Source organism: Danio aesculapii, chromosome 4 (assembly GCF_903798145.1).
Source record: "Danio aesculapii chromosome 4, fDanAes4.1, whole genome shotgun sequence".
NCBI classification, from domain to species: Eukaryota; Metazoa; Chordata; class Actinopteri; order Cypriniformes; family Danionidae; genus Danio; species Danio aesculapii.
This window is the reverse complement of record NC_079438.1, coordinates 15,107,955-15,127,609: the sequence shown is the minus strand read 5'-3', so window position 1 is coordinate 15,127,609 and position 19,655 is coordinate 15,107,955. Positions and strand designations below refer to the sequence as shown.

The following is a 19,655-nucleotide window of genomic DNA, read 5'->3' as shown; positions in this document are numbered from 1 at the left end:
TTTCTGTGCCTCAGTGTGTGCCGTCAGATTTGAGCAGATTAGAGCAGTTGATGACATGCGCTCTGAACATCCTAATCACACCAGTGTGATCGCATGCTTCAGGGACCAGCCAAGGCTGATCACACCGGTGTGATTGTACATGTGAAAGAGTTAAATATGTTTGTCTATACACATACGTTTGTATATATATGAATATATTTATTTCTTTTACCGACTTTATTAACCCAATATGTAACTATATTTTTGTATTCACTGTTGAGTGGAGAAATATTTACCTCAGTGTCTCCAGTTTACAGTCTGGACTCTTCAGTCCATCAGAGAGAAGCTTCACTCCTGAATCCTGCAGGTCATTGTTACTCAGGTCCAGCTCTCTCAGGACACAGTTTGAGGATTGTAGAGCTGAAGACAAACTCTCACAGGACCTAACAGTGAGATTACAGCTCTGTAGCCTGTGTAGAGGAGAGACACAATATTTAGGTGGTCATCTGAGACATTATTGATCAACAATGCTTACTCACAAAACCTATGTGTACACCAGCTGTTAGCCTTTTGGTCAGATGTACTAACACCAAACTGAACATGAGTATGTGTGTTCCTCCACACTAACTTCATGAGTGGTGAATGCAAATTTCTTGTGTTTTTGTCTGTTGGCGACTCTTAGAGGCAACGAAGTGTAGCTGCAAACATTAAGCTATGAAGTCTAATGAACTACTGCATGTGAGAAGCATTGCAATTAATTAGCAGACATAATATTAGATTATTGTTGTCATGTGTTTGATGGGAATTTTACATCAATTATGCAATTTAGATTAAAAAAGGGCTTGCAAATGCTTAGGACGAGGCTCCAAGCTGCACAATGGGCAATTAATAGTCTAATTAATGTCTAATAAATTAAGAGTGTAAGCTCATCAACCCCTGTTCTACTTCCTGTTCTGCAGACTGTCAGTGTGCAGCAGTTCAGCTTGACCTTTATATCAGACCATTAGGTTCATTTATAGCCAGATTGATCCTGGTTGTCTTGTCCTTGTACTGTTGTGCTCCCTGTGCTCTCTCTATGTTTCACCCCAGTTTATCCCTATGTTACCCTTGTTAGTTGGCCCAGTTACTCTTCACCCCCTTGTTTACTTACTAATCTTTGTGTATTTAAGCAGCTCTTTTTTGTTGATCATAGACGTGTATGTGCGTATCTTTCTCTTGCTTGTGTTTTCTGGTCTTCAGCCCTGCTCTTTTCTTTGTGTACGGATTATATTATACATGAAAACTGCACCAAGATCCACCTTTCACATTGCTTTGCCTGCCTGCATGATTCATAACAAAAATGATGATAATAAATGAAGTACTAGATTTAAAGAAGAATAAAGAAGTTAAACTAACCCGCTTTATAGTGAACACTACTACACTAGTGAACTACACTAATGAGAAGACAATGGCAAATATTATCCCTGCAGACAGACACAGATGAGTGTTGCTTTATTATCATCAGAATAGAGAAGGTCAAAATAAACAGAATCGAGTAAACAACATCAGTGTGATTATTCCACTCGTACCAGAAAGGACTCAATTTCCACACAGCAGAAAAAGTACAACACATCCAAATTCACAAGTCAGTAATAAAATGATACTCAATGAGAGAGGACAACAGATGAGGAGCAGGTCTGCATTTCTCCAATCCATCTACTATATTTCAGAGAAGCAGAAGATTAGGTTAGAAAACTGTACTGTTAAATATGCTTTTGCCTCTCCCGTAACATCAGCTACTGTTCATAGATAATGTAGGTTAATGATTTAACTCAGCCTCAAGTGGTTCCAAACCATTATGAGCTTTAATCTGTTTAACACAAAAGATTTGTGATTTCTTTTTTAGATGAAAACCATTAGCCATTGACCTCCATAGAAGGAAATACAAATGCTCTGCAAGTCAATGTTTACAGGTTTCCAGCTTTCTTCAAAATATCTTCTTTTATGTTCCCCAGGAGAAAGAAAATATCTGCATGAGGGTGAGTAAATAAGTAAACTTACATTGTTGGGTAAACTATCAATTAAACCACTACCAATACATTAATCTGAATGTTATTAAAACACTAAACTATTAAATAATAAACAATTATTCACAGCATTTGAAAAGTCTACAATATCAAGATTGTGCATGTTCATTAACTTGATTTTGTATTATTTAATATCAGCAAATGTCTATTTCTTAGATTAAAACAAAACAAGACTTTTACTTACAGAGCTCTTTTGGAGGATTTGATGACTGCTGATAGTCTGATGAGACACTCGTCTGATCTCTGGAATTTCTGAAGCTCAAACTCCTCCAGCTCTTCCTCTGAGGTCAACAACACAAAGACCAGAGCAGACCACTGGGCAGGTGAAAGGTCAGCAGATGACAGACTTCCTCTACTAAGGTGACACTGAATCTCTTTCAGCAGAGTTTGGTCATTCAGTTCATTCAGACAGTAGAACAGATTGATGGATCTCTCTGGAGGCAGATTTCCTTCAAGTTTCTGCTTGATGTATGCGATTATTTCTTCTTTGCTCTGGTCTCTGTCATCCTGCTGTGTCAACAGGCCTTGTAAGAGTTGTCGATTGGACTGGAGTGACAGACCGAGAAGGAAGCGAAGGTAAAGGTCCAGATGTCCGTTCTCACTTTCTAAAGCCTTGTCTACTGCAGTCTTCAGCAAATCAATCATACATTTAGTTTTGCTTATCTGTATAAAAAACCATCCATGCTTCTTGTCGCTGTCGATAAACAGATGTTGATAAAGGGCTGCAATGAACTCCTGAATGCTCAAGTGAAGAAAGCAGTACATGGTACCAAGAATGATTCCCGTCTCCTCCTTAAAGATCTGGGTACACATGCCTGAGTACACCGATGCCTTATAGACGTCAATGCCACAGTCTTTCAGATTGCTCTCATAGAAGATCACATTGTTTCTTTCCAGCTGCTGAAAGGCCAGTTTCCCCAGTGAAAGGATGAGGTTTGAATCCCAGGAAACATCTGGTGTGTTTTCTCCATCATACTTTCTTCTGCTCTGCTGGATCTGAAAGCGGAGAAAGTGTGTGTACATCTGTGTCAGAGTCTTGGGAGATTCCTGCAGTGTTTCAGCATTAGCCCTGTGTTTCAGTTCAGTATTTCTGTTCTCCTTCAAAATATTCTGGAGAACAGTGGCTGAAATCCAGCAGAAGACTGGGATGTGGCACATAATAAAGAGACTCTTTGACTGTTTAATGTGATCAATGATTTCTCTGGCCTGATTCTGATCTGTGAGTCTCTTTCTGAAGTACTCCTCCTTTTGGGCATCATTGAATCCTCGTATCTCTGTCAGCCGGTCGATACAGTCAGCAGGTATCTTACTGGCAGCTGTTGGTCTGCTGGTGATCCAGATGAGAGCAGAAAGAAGCAGATGTCCCTTGATGAGGTTTGTCAGGAGAACATCCAGAGAGACTGCTGAAGATACATCACGACATGTCTCATTACCAGCAAAGTTCAGAGGAAGACGACATTCATCCAATCCATCAAGGATGAACAGGACTTTGAATCGTGTGCTTCTTGTAAGGTTCAGTCCTTTAGTCTCTGGGAAAAACTGAGTTATGAGGTCTTTTAAACTTTGACTTTCTTTCTCCTTTAAGTTCATCTCTCTGAATGGAAGAGGAAATATGAAGCTGATGTCTTGATTTTCTCTTCCTTCAGCCCAATCCAGAACAAACTTCTGCACAGAGACTGATTTGCCGATGCCAGCAACTCCTTTTGTCAGGACAGTTCTAATCTGCTCATCTTGTTCAGGTGCTTCAAACAAATGTTTGCATTCAACCTGTATCTCTAGTGACTGATGACGTCTGGAAGCAGCTTCAATCTGTCTGATCTCATGTTCAGTGTTGACCTGTTCACTCGCACCCTGAGTGATATAGAGATCTGTGTAGATGTTATTCAGAAGTGTGGAGTCTCCTTGCTGAGCAATTCCTTCAAACACACTTTGATATTTCTTCTTGAGGCTACATTTAAGCTGATGAATAAATATGAGCTCATCTAAACACAGGAGTAAAGAAACAGATAGATTTAGTCTTCACTTCCAGCCTGATCTCACGACAAAAAGTAAGTATTTTACGTTTTGTCAGTTTAATGGCTAATTCGTACAAGTTCAGTCGTACGAAATTGTACGATTTTAAAAAGGAGGCGTGGCACCTAACCCCACCCCTAAACCCAACCGTCATTGGGGGATGAGCAAATCATACTAAATTGTACGAATTAGATCGTACGAATTAGCCACTGAATCAAAAAGTTACGAATTGCCGTGAGATTGTGTTGTGACTTCCCAGCTATATTTGTCATTTACAGTCTGACAGATGGCCATGAGTCTCTTACCCTCAAGAGTATCAGCAACTTGATCTTGCTTCATCTCTCTCAGGAAGAAGAGTGTGAGATCAAGAGCTGCTTCTGTGATACTGCATCTGTTCTCATTAAACTCCTTTACAAAGTCTTGTCTGTTTTCTGCTTGTAAGATTTTCTTAAACTTTTCCAGTTCATTCTTCAGAAATAGGATTATTTTGCTCTCAAGATTCTACAATTGACAAAAAGAAAAACATATATAACCAAGAATTTATTCACATACAGTTGTACTTCCACAAACTACTAAATAATTGAAAAAACATGACATTATGTCTGTTAAGCGCTTGATTTTTATTGGCTGATGAACATTCTAAGGTGTGCAGTTATTTTCAGATACACAAACAGTTGCAGTAGTTCAGAAAGGTTATGAGTGCATTACAGCTTCATATTATTATTCTGAATGATTTCAGTCATTTCACAGCTACAACAGTCAAATCCACATCACAACAGAAGGCTAGTTCTACACACAGGAGCTGTTTGAGGACAAAAACCTCACAAATTTTTACAGATATTTATATTTAAAACAAATCTAATAGATGTGATAGACCAGTGGTTCCCAAACTGGGGGTCGCGACCCCTGCGGGAGTGATTTAAAAATTGTGTAATTTTCAGTGATTATAATAAATATTTTTCAGTATTAAAAGTGAAAGCTAATATTTTCAGATTTTTTTAAAAGATATTACTGATTCATAAAGTATTTAGGACACATTCAAGCAGAATGCATCTTTGTACTTGAAACGCAGCCTTTAGGAACAGTTTAAAACTTGTCATGACAACTTGCTGCAGTAAACAAAGCCTTCAACGATTGCCTCGCCTTCGCGCTCTTCTTATTTGCCCACTGCTTTAAGAACTGAACACGAATGATTGGTTAGTCACTCAGTCAACGCCTCCTGTCTTCAGATGACAGGAGCTACAACCGCGAAAATGTAAAGCGCTGAAGATGAGAGAATGAAAACAACACTTCAAGTCCGCTATGAAAATAACTAAAGCGTTCACTGTAAAGTCTGTGGGATGGAATTTTCAGGTAACTGTTTACCACATCTACACATTTTAAGCACGAGAGTTTCTGTTTAATCCCTTATTTAATCGCCAGATAATGTTAAAGTTATATGTAAATTTTAACACCACGTACACCATCGCAAAAGGGCTTGCACTGAATAAAAATAAACTAATATTGCAGCTCATGAAAAGACCGGTATTGCTATTAAAATGACGTATGCAAATAATAAGGTATGTCAAAAGCATCTGTGCAATATCAGACACCAGGCATGAGAACACAGCACAGTTATCATTAACAGATTCATTCATGAATTCATGTCAAACAGTGCGTGCAGGGCCGGTGAGCAGTTCGTCCATGTATCTTTTGGTCACTCAATTGTTATAAAATTTATTTTCTTGTAATAACGGGATTTCATTGAGACATATTTTCCTCACGCATGCATATATATATATATTGATTGTTAGTTTTGATTATTGTTGATTTCAAATGCAATAAATCTGTTTATAAATCGTGCGCCACGTCCGCTCCACTTCCTCCAAAGGTAACAAAGTACGCACTTTCTGCTTCCCTGGTGCCCGAGTTAAGAATATTTCTGCACAGATACCTACTATCCTGAGCGCTGCCGAGAGCCTCGGTGCCGTCGTCCTCCACATGGGGACGAACGACACCGGGCTCCGGCAGACGGAGATCCTGAAGAAGGACTTCAGGAGCCTGATCGAGACGGTTCGACGCACCTCGCCCGCCACGCAGATCATCGTTTCTGGACCGCTTCCTACCTACCGCCGAGGAAATGAAAGGTTGAGTAGACTTTTTGCTCTGAATGAATGGCTATTAACATGGTGTGAAGAACAGAAATTGCTCTTTGCCAATAACTGGAATCTTTTCTGGGTGCGTCCTAGGCTTTTCCGCGCTGATGGGCTGCACCCCAGTCGAGCTGGAGCTGAACTCCTGTCGGACAACATTACCAGAATACTTCGCTCTATCTGACTAGTAAGTAAAAATTCACAAAATTCACAATTTAGCCACACAGACTCCTATTCGTCCCACATAAATAACAGTAATGCATACCTAGCTAACCACATAGAGACTGTGTCTGTTCCTCGTATTATTAGATCAAGAAACAAACGTACTGTGTGCTCCAGAAATAATCTGTTAAGAATTAAACCAGAAATAACACTAAAAAGTGAAAATACAAATTTCATGAAGCTTGGTCTCCTAAACATCAGGTCACTAGCACCTAAAGCACTTATCATAAATGAAATAATAACAGATAACAATCTTAATGCACTGTCTCACTGAAACCTGGCTGAAACAAAATGACTATATTAGTTTAAATGAAGCAACTCCTCCAGGATTCTTATATAAACATGAGGCTCGTCAAACTGGTCGTGGTGGTGGAGTCGCGTCAATCTTTAGTGATATTCTTAATGTTAATCAGAGAAACGGACTTATGTTTAGCTCCTTTGAAGTACTAGCGCTTAATGTTGTCCTTCCAAACACTATGCAAAAACCTATGTTATCTCTCGCTCTAATCACCATATATAGACCCCCAGGACCCTATGTCAATTTTCTAAAAGAGTTTTCTGATTTTATCTCTGACTTACTAGTTAAAACTGATAAAATACTAATTGTAGGAGACTAACATCCACATAGATGACGCTAACGACACATTAGGGCTCGCGTTTACGGACTTGCTGGTCTCACTAGGAATAAAGCAAAATGTTATTGGTCCAACTCATCGCCTAAAGCATACACTAGATCTAATTCTGTCTTATGGAATTGAGGTCATTGATGTAGACATTATACCACAAAGTGATGATATTACAGACCACTACCTCTTACTATATAAGCTGTGTTTACCTGAAATTAGCAGATCCGCTCCGATATATCGCCCTAGTAGAACTATTGTTCCATCCACTAAAGATGAATTTATAAATAACTTACCTGATCTTTCTCTACTTCGAAATGCACCCGCAAACGCAAATGACCTTGATGTAGTAACCAGCAGTATGGATGCCATCTTTACTAGCACTTTAAATACTGTGGCACCCATCAAACTAAAAAAGGCTAGAGAGAATAAAACTACACCGTGGTATAATAGTCATACCTGCGCTCTCAAAACAGCAACCCGTGCCCTGGAACGTAAATGGAAAAAAACTAATTTAGAAGTCTTTAGAATTGCATACAAAGACAGTATGTCCAGCTATAGGAGGGCTTTAAAATCTGCCAGGGCTGAGCACCTCCGCAAACTGATAGAAAATAATCATAACAATCCTAGATTCTTATTTAACACCATCGCTAAATTAACAAATAATCGGTCATCTTTGGAACAAAACGTTCCACCGCAAATTAGTAGTGATGACTTCATGAATTTTTTCAGTGATAAAACAGAAGGCTTTAGACAGAAAATAGGAGATATTAAACTTTCTGCACCGCCTTATACTTCAGATCCAGTAAACACGCCTCTGAATCTAAATAACCTACAGTGCTTTAAAATCATAGAACAGGAAGAGCTAGACAAAATTATAAATAGCTCTAAATCAGCTACGTGTATATTGGAACCAATTCCGACAAAGTTACAGAAAGAATTGCTACCTGTTATAGGAGAACCTCTTCTTAACATTATCAACTCTTCTTTATCTTTAGGCCATGTTCCAAATCCTTACAAGTTAGCTGTTATTAAACCTATTATTAAGAAACCACAACTGGAACCCAGCAACTTAGCTAATTATAGGCCTATTTTAAATCTTCCATTTATATCTAAAATACTAGAAAAAGCTGTTTCTGCTCAATTATGCTCCTTTCTGCAGACCAACAATGTTTTTGAAGTGTTTCAGTCAGGTTTCAGAGCTCATCACAGTACAGAAACTGCATTAGTGAAAATAACCAACGATTTACTCTTAGCTGCTGACCAAGGGTGCATCTCGCTATTAGTTCTACTCGATCTTAGTGCGGCATTTGACACCATTGACCATGGTATCCTTATTAATCGCTTAAAGTCTACAGGTGTCCAGGGACAGGCCCTACAATGGTTTAAGTCATACTTATCTGACCGTTACCAGTTTGTGAATATTAATGGACAGCCTTCACAAATAAGCCCAGTAAAATACGGGGTGCCTCAAGGATCAGTTTTAGGCCCTTTACTGTTTACAATATACATGCTACCCCTGGGAGACATTATTAGAAGACATGGGATCAGCTTTCACTGCTATGCAGATGATACTCAATTATATATTACAACTAAACCTGACGAGACGTCTAATCTGTCCAAGCTAACTGAGTGTATTAAAGATGTTAAAGACTGGATGACCAACAATTATCTTCTCTTAAACTCAGACAAAACAGAATTATTACTTATTGGGCCTAAATCCTGTACACAGCAGATCTCACAACTCGACCTACAATTAGAGGGATACAAAGTTAGCGTTAGTTCTACTATAAAAGATCTGGGTGTCATATTAGACAGCAATTTAACTTTTAAAAATCATATTTCCCATGTCACAAAAACTGCTTTCTTTCATCTGAGAAATATCGCTAAGTTACGAAGTGTTCTATCCATCTCAGATGCAGAAAAGCTAGTCCATGCTTTTATGACTTCTAGGCTGGACTACTGTAATGCTCTGTTTGCTGGCTGCCCAGCATCCTCTATTAACAAACTTCAATTAGTACAAAATGCAGCTGCCAGAGTTAATACCAGGTCTAGAAAATTTGATCACATCACCCCAATTTTATCCTCCTTACACTGGCTGCCTGTTAAGTTTCGTATTGAATTTAAAATATTGCTTCTTACATATAAAGCTTTAATTAATCTAGCACCTGTTTATCTAACCAATCTTCTGTCTCGCTACAATCCAACTCGCTCTTTAAGGTCTCAAAACTCAGGGCTTCTGGTAGTACCTAGAATAGCAAAGTTGAGTAAAGGAGGTCGAGTCTTCTCATTTATAGCTCCTAAACTCTGGAATAGCCTTCCTGATAACGTCCGAGGCTCAGACACACTCTCCCAATTCAAAACTAGATTAAAGACCTATCTGTTCAGTAAAGCATACACTTAGTGCACCACTTAGGGGGCTTCCACACAGGTTATGCATCTTGCTGATATACACTGTGAACATCAGCTACGCTAATTATTTTCTTTATTCTCCATTTCCGCCTGGGGATACTCTTCCCGAGGCCCTCAGACTATGCAGGGTCACTGATTCGATCCAAGACCAACGACGAGATGATCCCAAGGTTTCCATATCCTGGACCTGGCCGAATCCTGAGCAACTACTGCGATGGTCATGGAAGAGTGGAGAACATGAGACTGTTTCCTGTGACGCTCCAGAGACAGACGAGTCTTCGCTGAGGCCAGCTTCCAGCCTCCGCCACTGAGACTGCAGCTCTACACAAGACGTTTGGCCAGCGGAGAAATTAAAATGGTCACGCCCAACTGAGCCTGGTTTCTCTCAAGGTTTTTTTTCTTCACTTCCGCCTTTAGTGACGTTTTTTTCCCTCTCCGCTGTCGCCACTGGCTTGCATGGTTCGGGATCTGTAGAGCTGCGCATCGTTGGATTTGCCCTTCAATATTTGGACTCTCAGTAGTGATTATTAAACCACACTGAACTGAGCTCAACTGAACTGAACTTAAACACTACAAACTGAACTACACTGTTCCTATTTACTGTGACCTTTTATGTGAAGCTGCTTTGACACAATCTACATTGTATAAGCGCTATACAAATAAAGGTGAATTGAATTGAATTGAATTATAAAACTTGTAGTAACAGTGCAATAATTGATGGGAGCCACTAAATTTTGTCTGGTGCGCCTAAATGTTTAAAGTTAGGAGCACCAGTACTACCAAGCAAAAATGTAAATTTTGAGCCCTGTAATGTAAAGTAAATATAGTTAAAATATTGTGAACAGCTTAAAAAAAAGCTATTTTTATTGTTTGTATATGCTTTGGTAGTGGGGGGTCGCGAGTTATTGACGATCTTACATTGGGGGTTGCTGGTTTAAAAGTTTGAGAACCACTGTGATAGACTAGATCAAATACACAGGAATTAATGACTACATGTGTGAAGTCTGTCTAATCTCTGTATTGATGACTAATCTAGTTTTGGACTATTGTTAGATGTCTACTAGATTTTCACTGACAGCCCAAATTTAGCCTTGTTTTAGTCAGACCATCATTGGTTGGACATCTATTAAACAAAAATAAGATTTAGTAGGATATGCAGAATATCTGACTCTGGTCTGTTTAATTATCAGAAATTATGCACACCAAATGTGTAACAGTGACATGTGTAACAGAAGTTTTTTGCATCTTGCATTATTTTCTAATACTTCAACAAACTGGAGTCAATTATTTCTTACTAAACAAATACATTTTAATTCTTAAAGTGAATGAAAAATAACAATTGCAAAAGAGATGTGTTGCAGAAGCAGGATCTTTTAATTAATATTTTTTTCTGTTACAGTATGAATTTTAAATATCAATAAAAAACGTTTTTCTCACCTGGAAGATCCACAGGAGATTGTCTGTGAAACTCTTGTGGCTCCTGTGAGTCTCGTCTCTTGAATCTGCTAACTCATTTTCAACACTGTTAACAAATAAAACTACTGTATTATATATACAGTATATTTTGAGGCAACCAAATACAGATACATCTTGCAAACACTGTAAGTAATAAATGTTCTGTAGTGAAAGGAGACAGTCGGTACAGTGGACAGATTTGTCACTTGTGTGATCAGGCCACTGCTCTGTCACATATTAAATTCAGAAATCACACCAAGTCATTATACTGTTAAGTAGGGGTGAAATGAATGACGATTGATCCCTGATCCGTACAAATTACGACCCACGGTTCTAAATGCATGTGTCCATCAGATTAATAACTTTTTTTTTTACTCGTATATTAATCCAATATTTGTAACGATAGCAGAGAGATTGCCTCCCATGTGATTCAAATCAGATGTGAAAACATTACGGCTTCCCTCTAAACTATAATGATGACAGAAAAAGTTGAGGGGCAACTAAATGCTTTCTTAGGTTATTAAAGGTGTTTTCTCACACATCTTGATTTGCCTGCATGAATGCATTTGGTGTAAAGCTGCACAAATAATCATTAAAAGATTGTGATTCGTAAACCCAAGCAACATAAATTATAAATGATGATTTACATATAATCTTTCGTATTGCTGCTTTTATATCTACATTTGATCTGCTGTTTTTGAGTTTGGGCTGTATAATCTCTGTGACTCGTCCTATCTTTGTATGTGTAAGTGTTTTGTCTTCCAGTTTCCAATATCCACTAGGGTTGGGTCGATAGACGATGTCATCGTCCATTGTCGGTGGCCAATAGACATCACAATGCTGAGTCAGCATCGCAATCCTTCACCCCGCCCCGTCACAGCAGCCACCCGCTTGTGAAAACACACACTTAGACCCCGTTTACACTAACACAGCTTAGTTTTAAAATGGCATTTTAAAACAAAAACGATCCATGTCCACACTGGGGTTTCATCTAGCATTTTTGAACATCTCTCCGTCCAAACTATACCACTGAAACACGACCAGACACACACCACACACTCTGTTATGCGCTCTATATGTGCACAGGAATGGCTCTGTTTACTGAATTGTTGGTTTACATAATATATTTGAAACAATCCATGTGTGTCCATGTCAATAATGTAAAACACAAAATACCTTTTAGCAGAAGATGGTGTTTGCTCACTGAAGTTTGGTTGCTGACCATCTTTTGAGCAGTCACTCTTCAGAGACACAGAGCTGGACACACATGATCCTGATCTCACACTAAAGACACAAACACACCAGAGGAATAAACTGCAGGAGAAACCTTAGTCTCAAATAAAGGTGACATTTAAGAAAATTATTGGAAAAAATATTTCACCTGAAGCCAACGACCTCGACGCACAAGGATTTTGTCAGATTGACAACACTAACCTGAGCTGCTCAGTTATGTTTACTCTGTCCTATTTACAATATGTGATTCATGACTGAAATTAATTAAGTTGATTTCTTTCAAGGCAACCTGGGGCCTGTTTCAGAAAGGAGGTTTAACCAACTCAGAGTTTAAACTTGACCTCTGAGTTTATTTACCGAGAGATTAAAATCTCAGAGTTTTTTATTTCAGAATAGCGGATTTGAGTTGGGTCAATCAACTTTGAGTAGACAAACTCACAGTTAAGCATGCACACTGCAACTATAATAAGGCATTATCAATGGAGCGCAGATATTACGAGTGACTATGGCAACATCTTAAATAAAAGAGATCAGCATTTCTTTCTCAAGCTGAACTTAATTTGCTCATGCAAAGTTACAGCAAATATGAGCATATATTTTAAAAAGCAACACCACTGCATCAGTGAAACAGAGACAGTTAGTGTGGGAAAACAGCTGCTCAAGTTAATGCGTAGTTTTACATTTAAAGTGTTTAAATATTAAGTGTAGTAAATAAGTGTGTGACGTTTATTACATTTTTACACACGTTCCCACTTTTATATACGTTGACCAGTTTTAATAGATTTAAAAGTGCACTCGTGTGTCTCTGGCTTTTTTATTGATCAAGTGATAGAGGTTGATATGACATTTAGAATGGAAGCAGAACTTAAAAAAATAGTTTTTAGAAAGAATAATAATCCCATTAATCTAGTTACAGTACATGTCCCTGTCGAAGGTCTGTGAATTTAAGCTAATTATTCATTAAAAAAGGACAAGCCATTCTCGTACGTGACTTTGTTCTTTGTGTGACTGAAATATAGGCAATAGCTATGTTTCCATATAAAAATATTAATTAAATTTATGTGCAAAACTGGAATAATGCAGATGTGTGAATAAAGCAGCGTTTCCATCCAACGAGTCAAAGAGAACAAAATCAAGACTTCCTGATTAAACGGGCGCCAAATATCAACTGTAAAAACAGAATTTACTGCGGAAGACGTTGTCAATCTTTTCTTTATTTAATAAATGTTCTTGCGCCTCAGAAGACAATGCTGACATACAATGAACGCATGGTGGTGTTTGAAGACATGAGACGTGGAGAATAATACGTGGTCATTAATAATATAATAACACTAATACTGAAACGGTTAAGGCGTTTTAGAAAGAATGACCAAAACAACATTTCAGATGTTTTACAGTGTGCTCAGCCTGCTGATTTGTTCATTCACACATATTTTCATCATCATTTCATCTCTTAAAACAAACCTTTTTTAATGCACATACTGTAATTTGTTTAGTAAAAGTGTTTACATAGTAGTTTATGCGCATCTTTTCTATTTAATAAAAGTTTATCCTACTCAGTTACAGCTTTTTATGTGTATTTTCAAAAGTTATGTGCATCATGTCGTTTCCATCAATAGTTTTTATGCGCATATCCAAAATGAGCATTAAAATAGGTGGGTGGAAATGTAAAGATAAGGCTAGAAAAACCGCTTTGTCTTTAAAAAAGGGAGGAGACCAACAGAAACTCCGAGTTTAGAGAATAAAACCTGCTATTGACCAGGTTAGGTTCACAGAGTAAGTGACCACAGTAACTGACTGAGTTAAAATTACCTCTCTTTCAGAAATAGGCTTGACTTACCCTGCTTTCTCCAGTTTAACAAACCTGCCATTTGAAACAGAAAACCCAGAGTTTCTCTCATTTCGGGGTTAAAATACTCTGAGTTTTCACTTAACCTCCTTTCTGAAACAGGCCACTAGGGTGCTGAAATATAACTGGCATTGGGTGGAGTTACAGACACCAAAACAAAGACAGACATTTTGTCATGGAAAGCCCATTTTCAAAGCAGAATACCTGACTTCAGCATCGTTTTCATAATTGGTTTTGATAAAGATTTATGTTCACTTGGCATCTTTCTTAAATATCTGCAAGCAAACACCAGTATTTTTATGCCAGTATTTTATTTTTAAAACAACAAAACATTTCTTTTTTATGTTTGTTCATTCAATTTCTTAAATGCTCCTGCCAAATACACCCACTGTGAAAAAGAAAAACAACACATGAAAGAATTGTGATAAAATTATAAATCCTGATTTTCCTGAAAAAAACATGATATTTTTGCCCACCCCAATTTGGATGATTCAAAATATTACATAAAACACATTACTTAAGCAACTTCTTATCGGATAAAAAGTAAAACCAGTTGTGCGCATACATTTTTTATGTACACTTACAAAATGTATTCACATCTTGATGTTACCATTAAACATGCAATATTCCAAAATGTGCATGAAAATATGTGGATGGAAACATCGCTTGTGAAAAACACAACATTTAAGTTAAAACTTAATTTGAACATTCTTACAAACATCTGGGATAATGCAAGTATATAAGTCAGCAACATATATAACAATTGTTGAAATGGTGTCTGGAAAAATCATACACATTGTGCCTTTAAAGTACTGTTTTATTATATTTATGCTATTTCTTATTGGCATTTGTTTAATTACTGATCATTCAATCTTTAAATAATGTGTCAGCATTTAATAAAAAGTGTATACAAATATGAATTTTTTAAAAACAATATCTCTCGATGATTATTATAATATTTGCTAACAGTTCATGTGTGAGCAACAATGTAAAACACAAAACACCTTTTGGCAGATGATGGTGATTCCTCACTGAAGAATGGTGGATCAGCTTTTGACCAGTCACTCTTCAGAGACACAGAGCTGGACACACATGATCTCATACTGAAGAGACAAACACACCAGAGGAATAAACTGCAGGAGAAACTTCAGTCTTTCCCTACAGTTTGCAACTCTACAATAACTGCACACTATCAGTAATTTGTTAAACATTAGCAAATAGAGAATTAATCATTTGTTAAGCATTGACTCAGCATTAATATACATTTAATATTTATATATCTTATTATTCAGGCATGTAGTAATGGTTATTTTGTATGTTATTAAATGCTCTATTAACTCAACTTCATCCAGTTTTGTAACCTAATCTAAAGTGAGGACTATTTTTGTTTTGTAAATATTTATTAAATACTATTTAAAGAGACAGTTGTTGTTACAGTAAAATAAAACCTACTGTACTTATTGTATTCAAATAAATGAAGTTACTTTGCTTTTAAAGTTTTTCTCATGTCCCTTTATTAGGAAAAACATAATTTATTTAATACACTCATATAGTCATTTTATAGTGTGCCGTTATTATAGTGTTAAAAAAGAGTTTTATCAGCAAAATATGAGTTTGTTCAGTTTAATTCAGCACAAATTAATTGTTTGCTGAAGGTCTGTCTGATCAGGTCTGCTACACAGGAATCATGGGTAAACAGATGAGGGATGCGGTGTTTTCTTATTCTTAACAATCTCAGCTTCACAGAAAAAAAAAAAAAAAAAAAACTTTTGACTAAAACCTTGTTATGTGACCTGGTGAGTTCAAATCTCACCACAGAAACCAGATGAGGAGATTTAAAATACACAACATTATTTGTATCTATTGAATTTAATATAATGTTTAAGTCTGAGAGACAAAAAATATTTTAAGATTCCCTTTACTGAACTATACACTGCAAGTTTCACATGCATCTTTGTATTAAATGAAGTTCTAGTCGATCTTCATTTGATCTCCTCTATAAGCACAAGCTGAAACTGTTCTGAGGTCAGCTTCAATGCTGATGTTGTACAGGACTTTAAACAGCACACATTACACATATTCAGCTCTGATAAATATGACACCAGATCAAGCTGTCTGTCACCTAGAATGATCTGAACACATTTCCTGAAGCTGTAAACTGAAGCTTTGTCCATCATTTGATCAGGCAATAGCAACACAAATAAGTGCATTGTTGTTGGTCTTTGTTTTTCAGAGAAGGTGTTGAAATAATGGTGTAAAAACAGTTGATACCTGTGTTTCTCTGAGAGACAGTCCTTAAGTCGCTCCTCTGCCATACTGCAGCTAAAACACAAATGCAAACATCAGCAGAGCTTTGAGAAAACGATCAGCCGCTGACCCTGTTTCAAATTTGATATATGCATATTATATAAATTCAGGTTTAGACAATTATTTATTTATTTAGTAAGTTATTGCTAGATATATTTAAAGACAGCTGAGGGTTAAAAAAGTGTTTGAGGCTGACAGCTGTTGTACTGAAATCTGACTCCTCTTCTCTTCTCGTGCGTGCATGTCATGCAGTTAGACATAGTTGAGCAACACCTAAATGTTTTCCAGTTGGTGTTTTGACCCCTTTTGAAAACATTTAGGTGTTCCTTATATATCAGACAACGGTTATGTGTTTATTCTTGCTGTAAAGTGTGAAAAAAATGGTGATAGCTTTAAAGTTTTATGATAAACTGCTGTGAGCTAAACTGTGTTCAACTTAAACTGTATGACGCACATTTATGAGGAGTCAAATTTCAGTACAACAGCTGACATTAAAATCAGGCTTAAACACAAAATCACTTCATCATGTCCACAAATAAGCATAATTCTTTTAGTATTAAACTTACATGCAGAAGTACAGACGCTCTTGTGCAGCAGGAACACAATCTGAGCTCTGACTCGCTTCACTAACTGTGTCGTGTCTTCTTTCCTCGGCAAAGAACCAAGCCAACTAATGACAACAAGCCAAGCTTTCGGTTTGGCAGTACATTGGAAAGAAGCCATAGAGTCCATATACTGTATAAGATTACACTGTAAAAAATGTATCTTGTAAATTAATGGTAAATTACTGGCAGCAGGGTTCCAGCAGTGAACCGTAATCCTACACTTTAATACTGAAGAAACAGTTATTACATTTAAGACACGAGAAGTAAGTCCCAGATTTGGAATAACCTCTAAAGAAAGTTCAAATAATGTGTCTGCATTTATAAAGGAATTTGAATGATTACGGTTACTCACTGTAGTTAAGGTTAAGGTCTGCTAACGTCAAAACAGCAGAAGCCATTACTAATTCACCAACGTCCCTTTACAGCTAGTGTTTGAATGATTCTCAAGCGTAATGTGTAAAGTGATGACAAAACGGCTGATTTTGCTGACATTTTAAGATTATAAGGCTGAACTTGACATGAAATGCCCTCCGTCTACAGAGATATCTCTTTACAGTCTATTACAGTCTACAGTATTTCTCTTTTGCAATTGAGATCTCACAAGAATTATCCCCGAAAAAAGCAGCGCAATCACTATCAGACTCCTGTTGTGTTTGCGATAAGGAGGGTGTGTTTGGGAGTGAGGTCTCTGAATAACACTGTTGAGAACCAGGATAGGAAAGCAACTGTATTAAAATAGGCACTGTCCTTATAAATAAACTGCATAGTTGCAATCTATACAAAAGACAGAGATCGACTTAGAGTATAACTTAGTAGTTTAATAATGATTTGATTAGCCGTAGTTAGAAAACACTACGTTTTAATCTTCTAAGCAAGGGCTTATTATGCGATCCTGGCGCCATCTTATAGATAGACAACGTCAACCGTCTTTGATTAATTGACACCGACATGCTGTCTCTCAGAAATTATAAATATTTTGAAATAGGCACTATCCTTATAAATAAACTGCATAGTTGCAATCTAAACAACTACATTCTCAACTAAAAAAGCCCCAAAAGTACATTATGTTGTCCAACAGCAGGAATATTTCTTTAACTGTAGAGCGTCCTCTGCTTGTATGTTGGCGGAGTATTACACAAAGGTGAAGAGGCCTTTGTGTGCTGTTACGGGCAAAATATATCACGGCTCGTGAAAAAATACGGCGCACAGGGTAAATCTGCTCTTTTTGGCTTTGTGGCTGTTCATCCAGACGAAGACAAGGTTTGTTTGAGCCTGGGTCGACCATGGCTCGTTATTATATGTATTATTCTGCTGTAATCTCTCGGCTGTGTGTGTATTTTAAACATGGCGGGTTTTTTGTTTCCATTCTGGCTTGTTGCGTGAGCGAATGACATATCTCTGTAAACCAATAGCATGTCTAGCTCCGCCTTTTGGTACCCTTTCTCATGTTTGGTACCCTTTCGAAAGGGTGCCGAAAAAGTGGTACGGTACGGTTAAGTTCGCTATGCCTTTTGACAGTGGAAACGGCCATAAAAGCATACCAAACCGAACCATACCATACCACTTAGTGGAAATGGGCCATAATAATGTCCTTATGAACAATTCATTTGTATACATACATAATCTAACAAAACAGATATTGAAATAAATGTTAGTTTGACAATCATATTTGTTTTTAGCATGTTTTTATTTTTCTGCAGTTGTGTTAACTACCTCTTTATGAACTGCTTAAAATCTGTTTTACAATTCTAGGAATCCTTTTCGAAAACAACACAGACAAGAATTGGCATGAAATTAAATGAGGAAATATTGGCAGAATTAAGAGAAATCAAGGGTATACTTTTGGAAACCGTAACACTTTTGAAAAAAGGTAAGTTGTGTGAAATATTTCATTTGAATAAGTGATTCAAATGCTAAAAATTATTTTGTTCTTGGATGTACCCCATTAATATTTGTATCAGACCACACATCGCTGACTACTCTCCCTGGGGCCTCTTAAGATTTGCCTCCAGAGTCGTCCCTGGTGGTACAAGCAAGAAGTTCCTGCTCACAGTCTCATGATGCTGAAGAGAGTAATGACAATTGCATAAAGGAAGGTAGTGTCTTGCAGTAACGATCAGAATGCCTTTTCACTAGGGCTGCAAGATTTGTTCAAAAGTTGTATCTTATATTGATTCAGTGTTACAACATGATTTTGTGAGACTGATATACATGGAAAACTTTATAGAAAACCTGAATTCCCATCATTTAAACAATATATAAATATAATCAAATTAGGGGTGGGAAATAAGGACCATAAGATAAGGTTATATTTTTAAAGCAAGCTATTTTTAAAACTTTATAAAAAAGAATTCTGCTCACACATCAATCAAAATTGCATTGAGAGACAAAAACAAAGTTAAAGGGATGGTTAACCTAAAAAATGAAAATTTGCTCACATTTTCTCACCCTCTATTAATTTCAACCCTTAATGAGCTTCTTTTTTTCAGCTGAATACAAAAAAAAAGAGCATATGATCATACTTTTATAGAAGTAAAAAATACTGGAGAAGTTATTGGTTACAAGGGAACTTTTCAGTCACTGAGTCACTATGGTTACTTCTGATGTTTGAGGGAAGTGCATTTATTTTGAACTTTGATCAAAACTGACTGGAATTACCTGTGCATTCAATCCATATAATATAATATATAAATAATATAATACATAACAAATTAGGGCAACGCGGTGGCGCAGTAGGTAGTGCTATCACTTCACAGTAA

At 37.1% G+C, this 19,655-nt stretch overlaps 1 protein-coding gene across 1 annotated transcript in view; it reads right to left on the bottom strand.

The window, feature by feature from the left end:
• The window catches only part of LOC130222028 (NLR family CARD domain-containing protein 3-like), a 503,712-nt gene that overhangs the window by 5,788 nt on the left and 478,269 nt on the right, over window positions 1–19,655 (bottom strand). Inside the window, 5 exon segments of the mRNA XM_056454641.1 lie at window positions 276–449; window positions 2,230–4,027; window positions 4,364–4,559; window positions 10,885–10,969; window positions 12,079–12,186. Coding sequence (XP_056310616.1) covers window positions 276–449; window positions 2,230–4,027; window positions 4,364–4,559; window positions 10,885–10,969; window positions 12,079–12,186 — 2,361 coding nt within the window.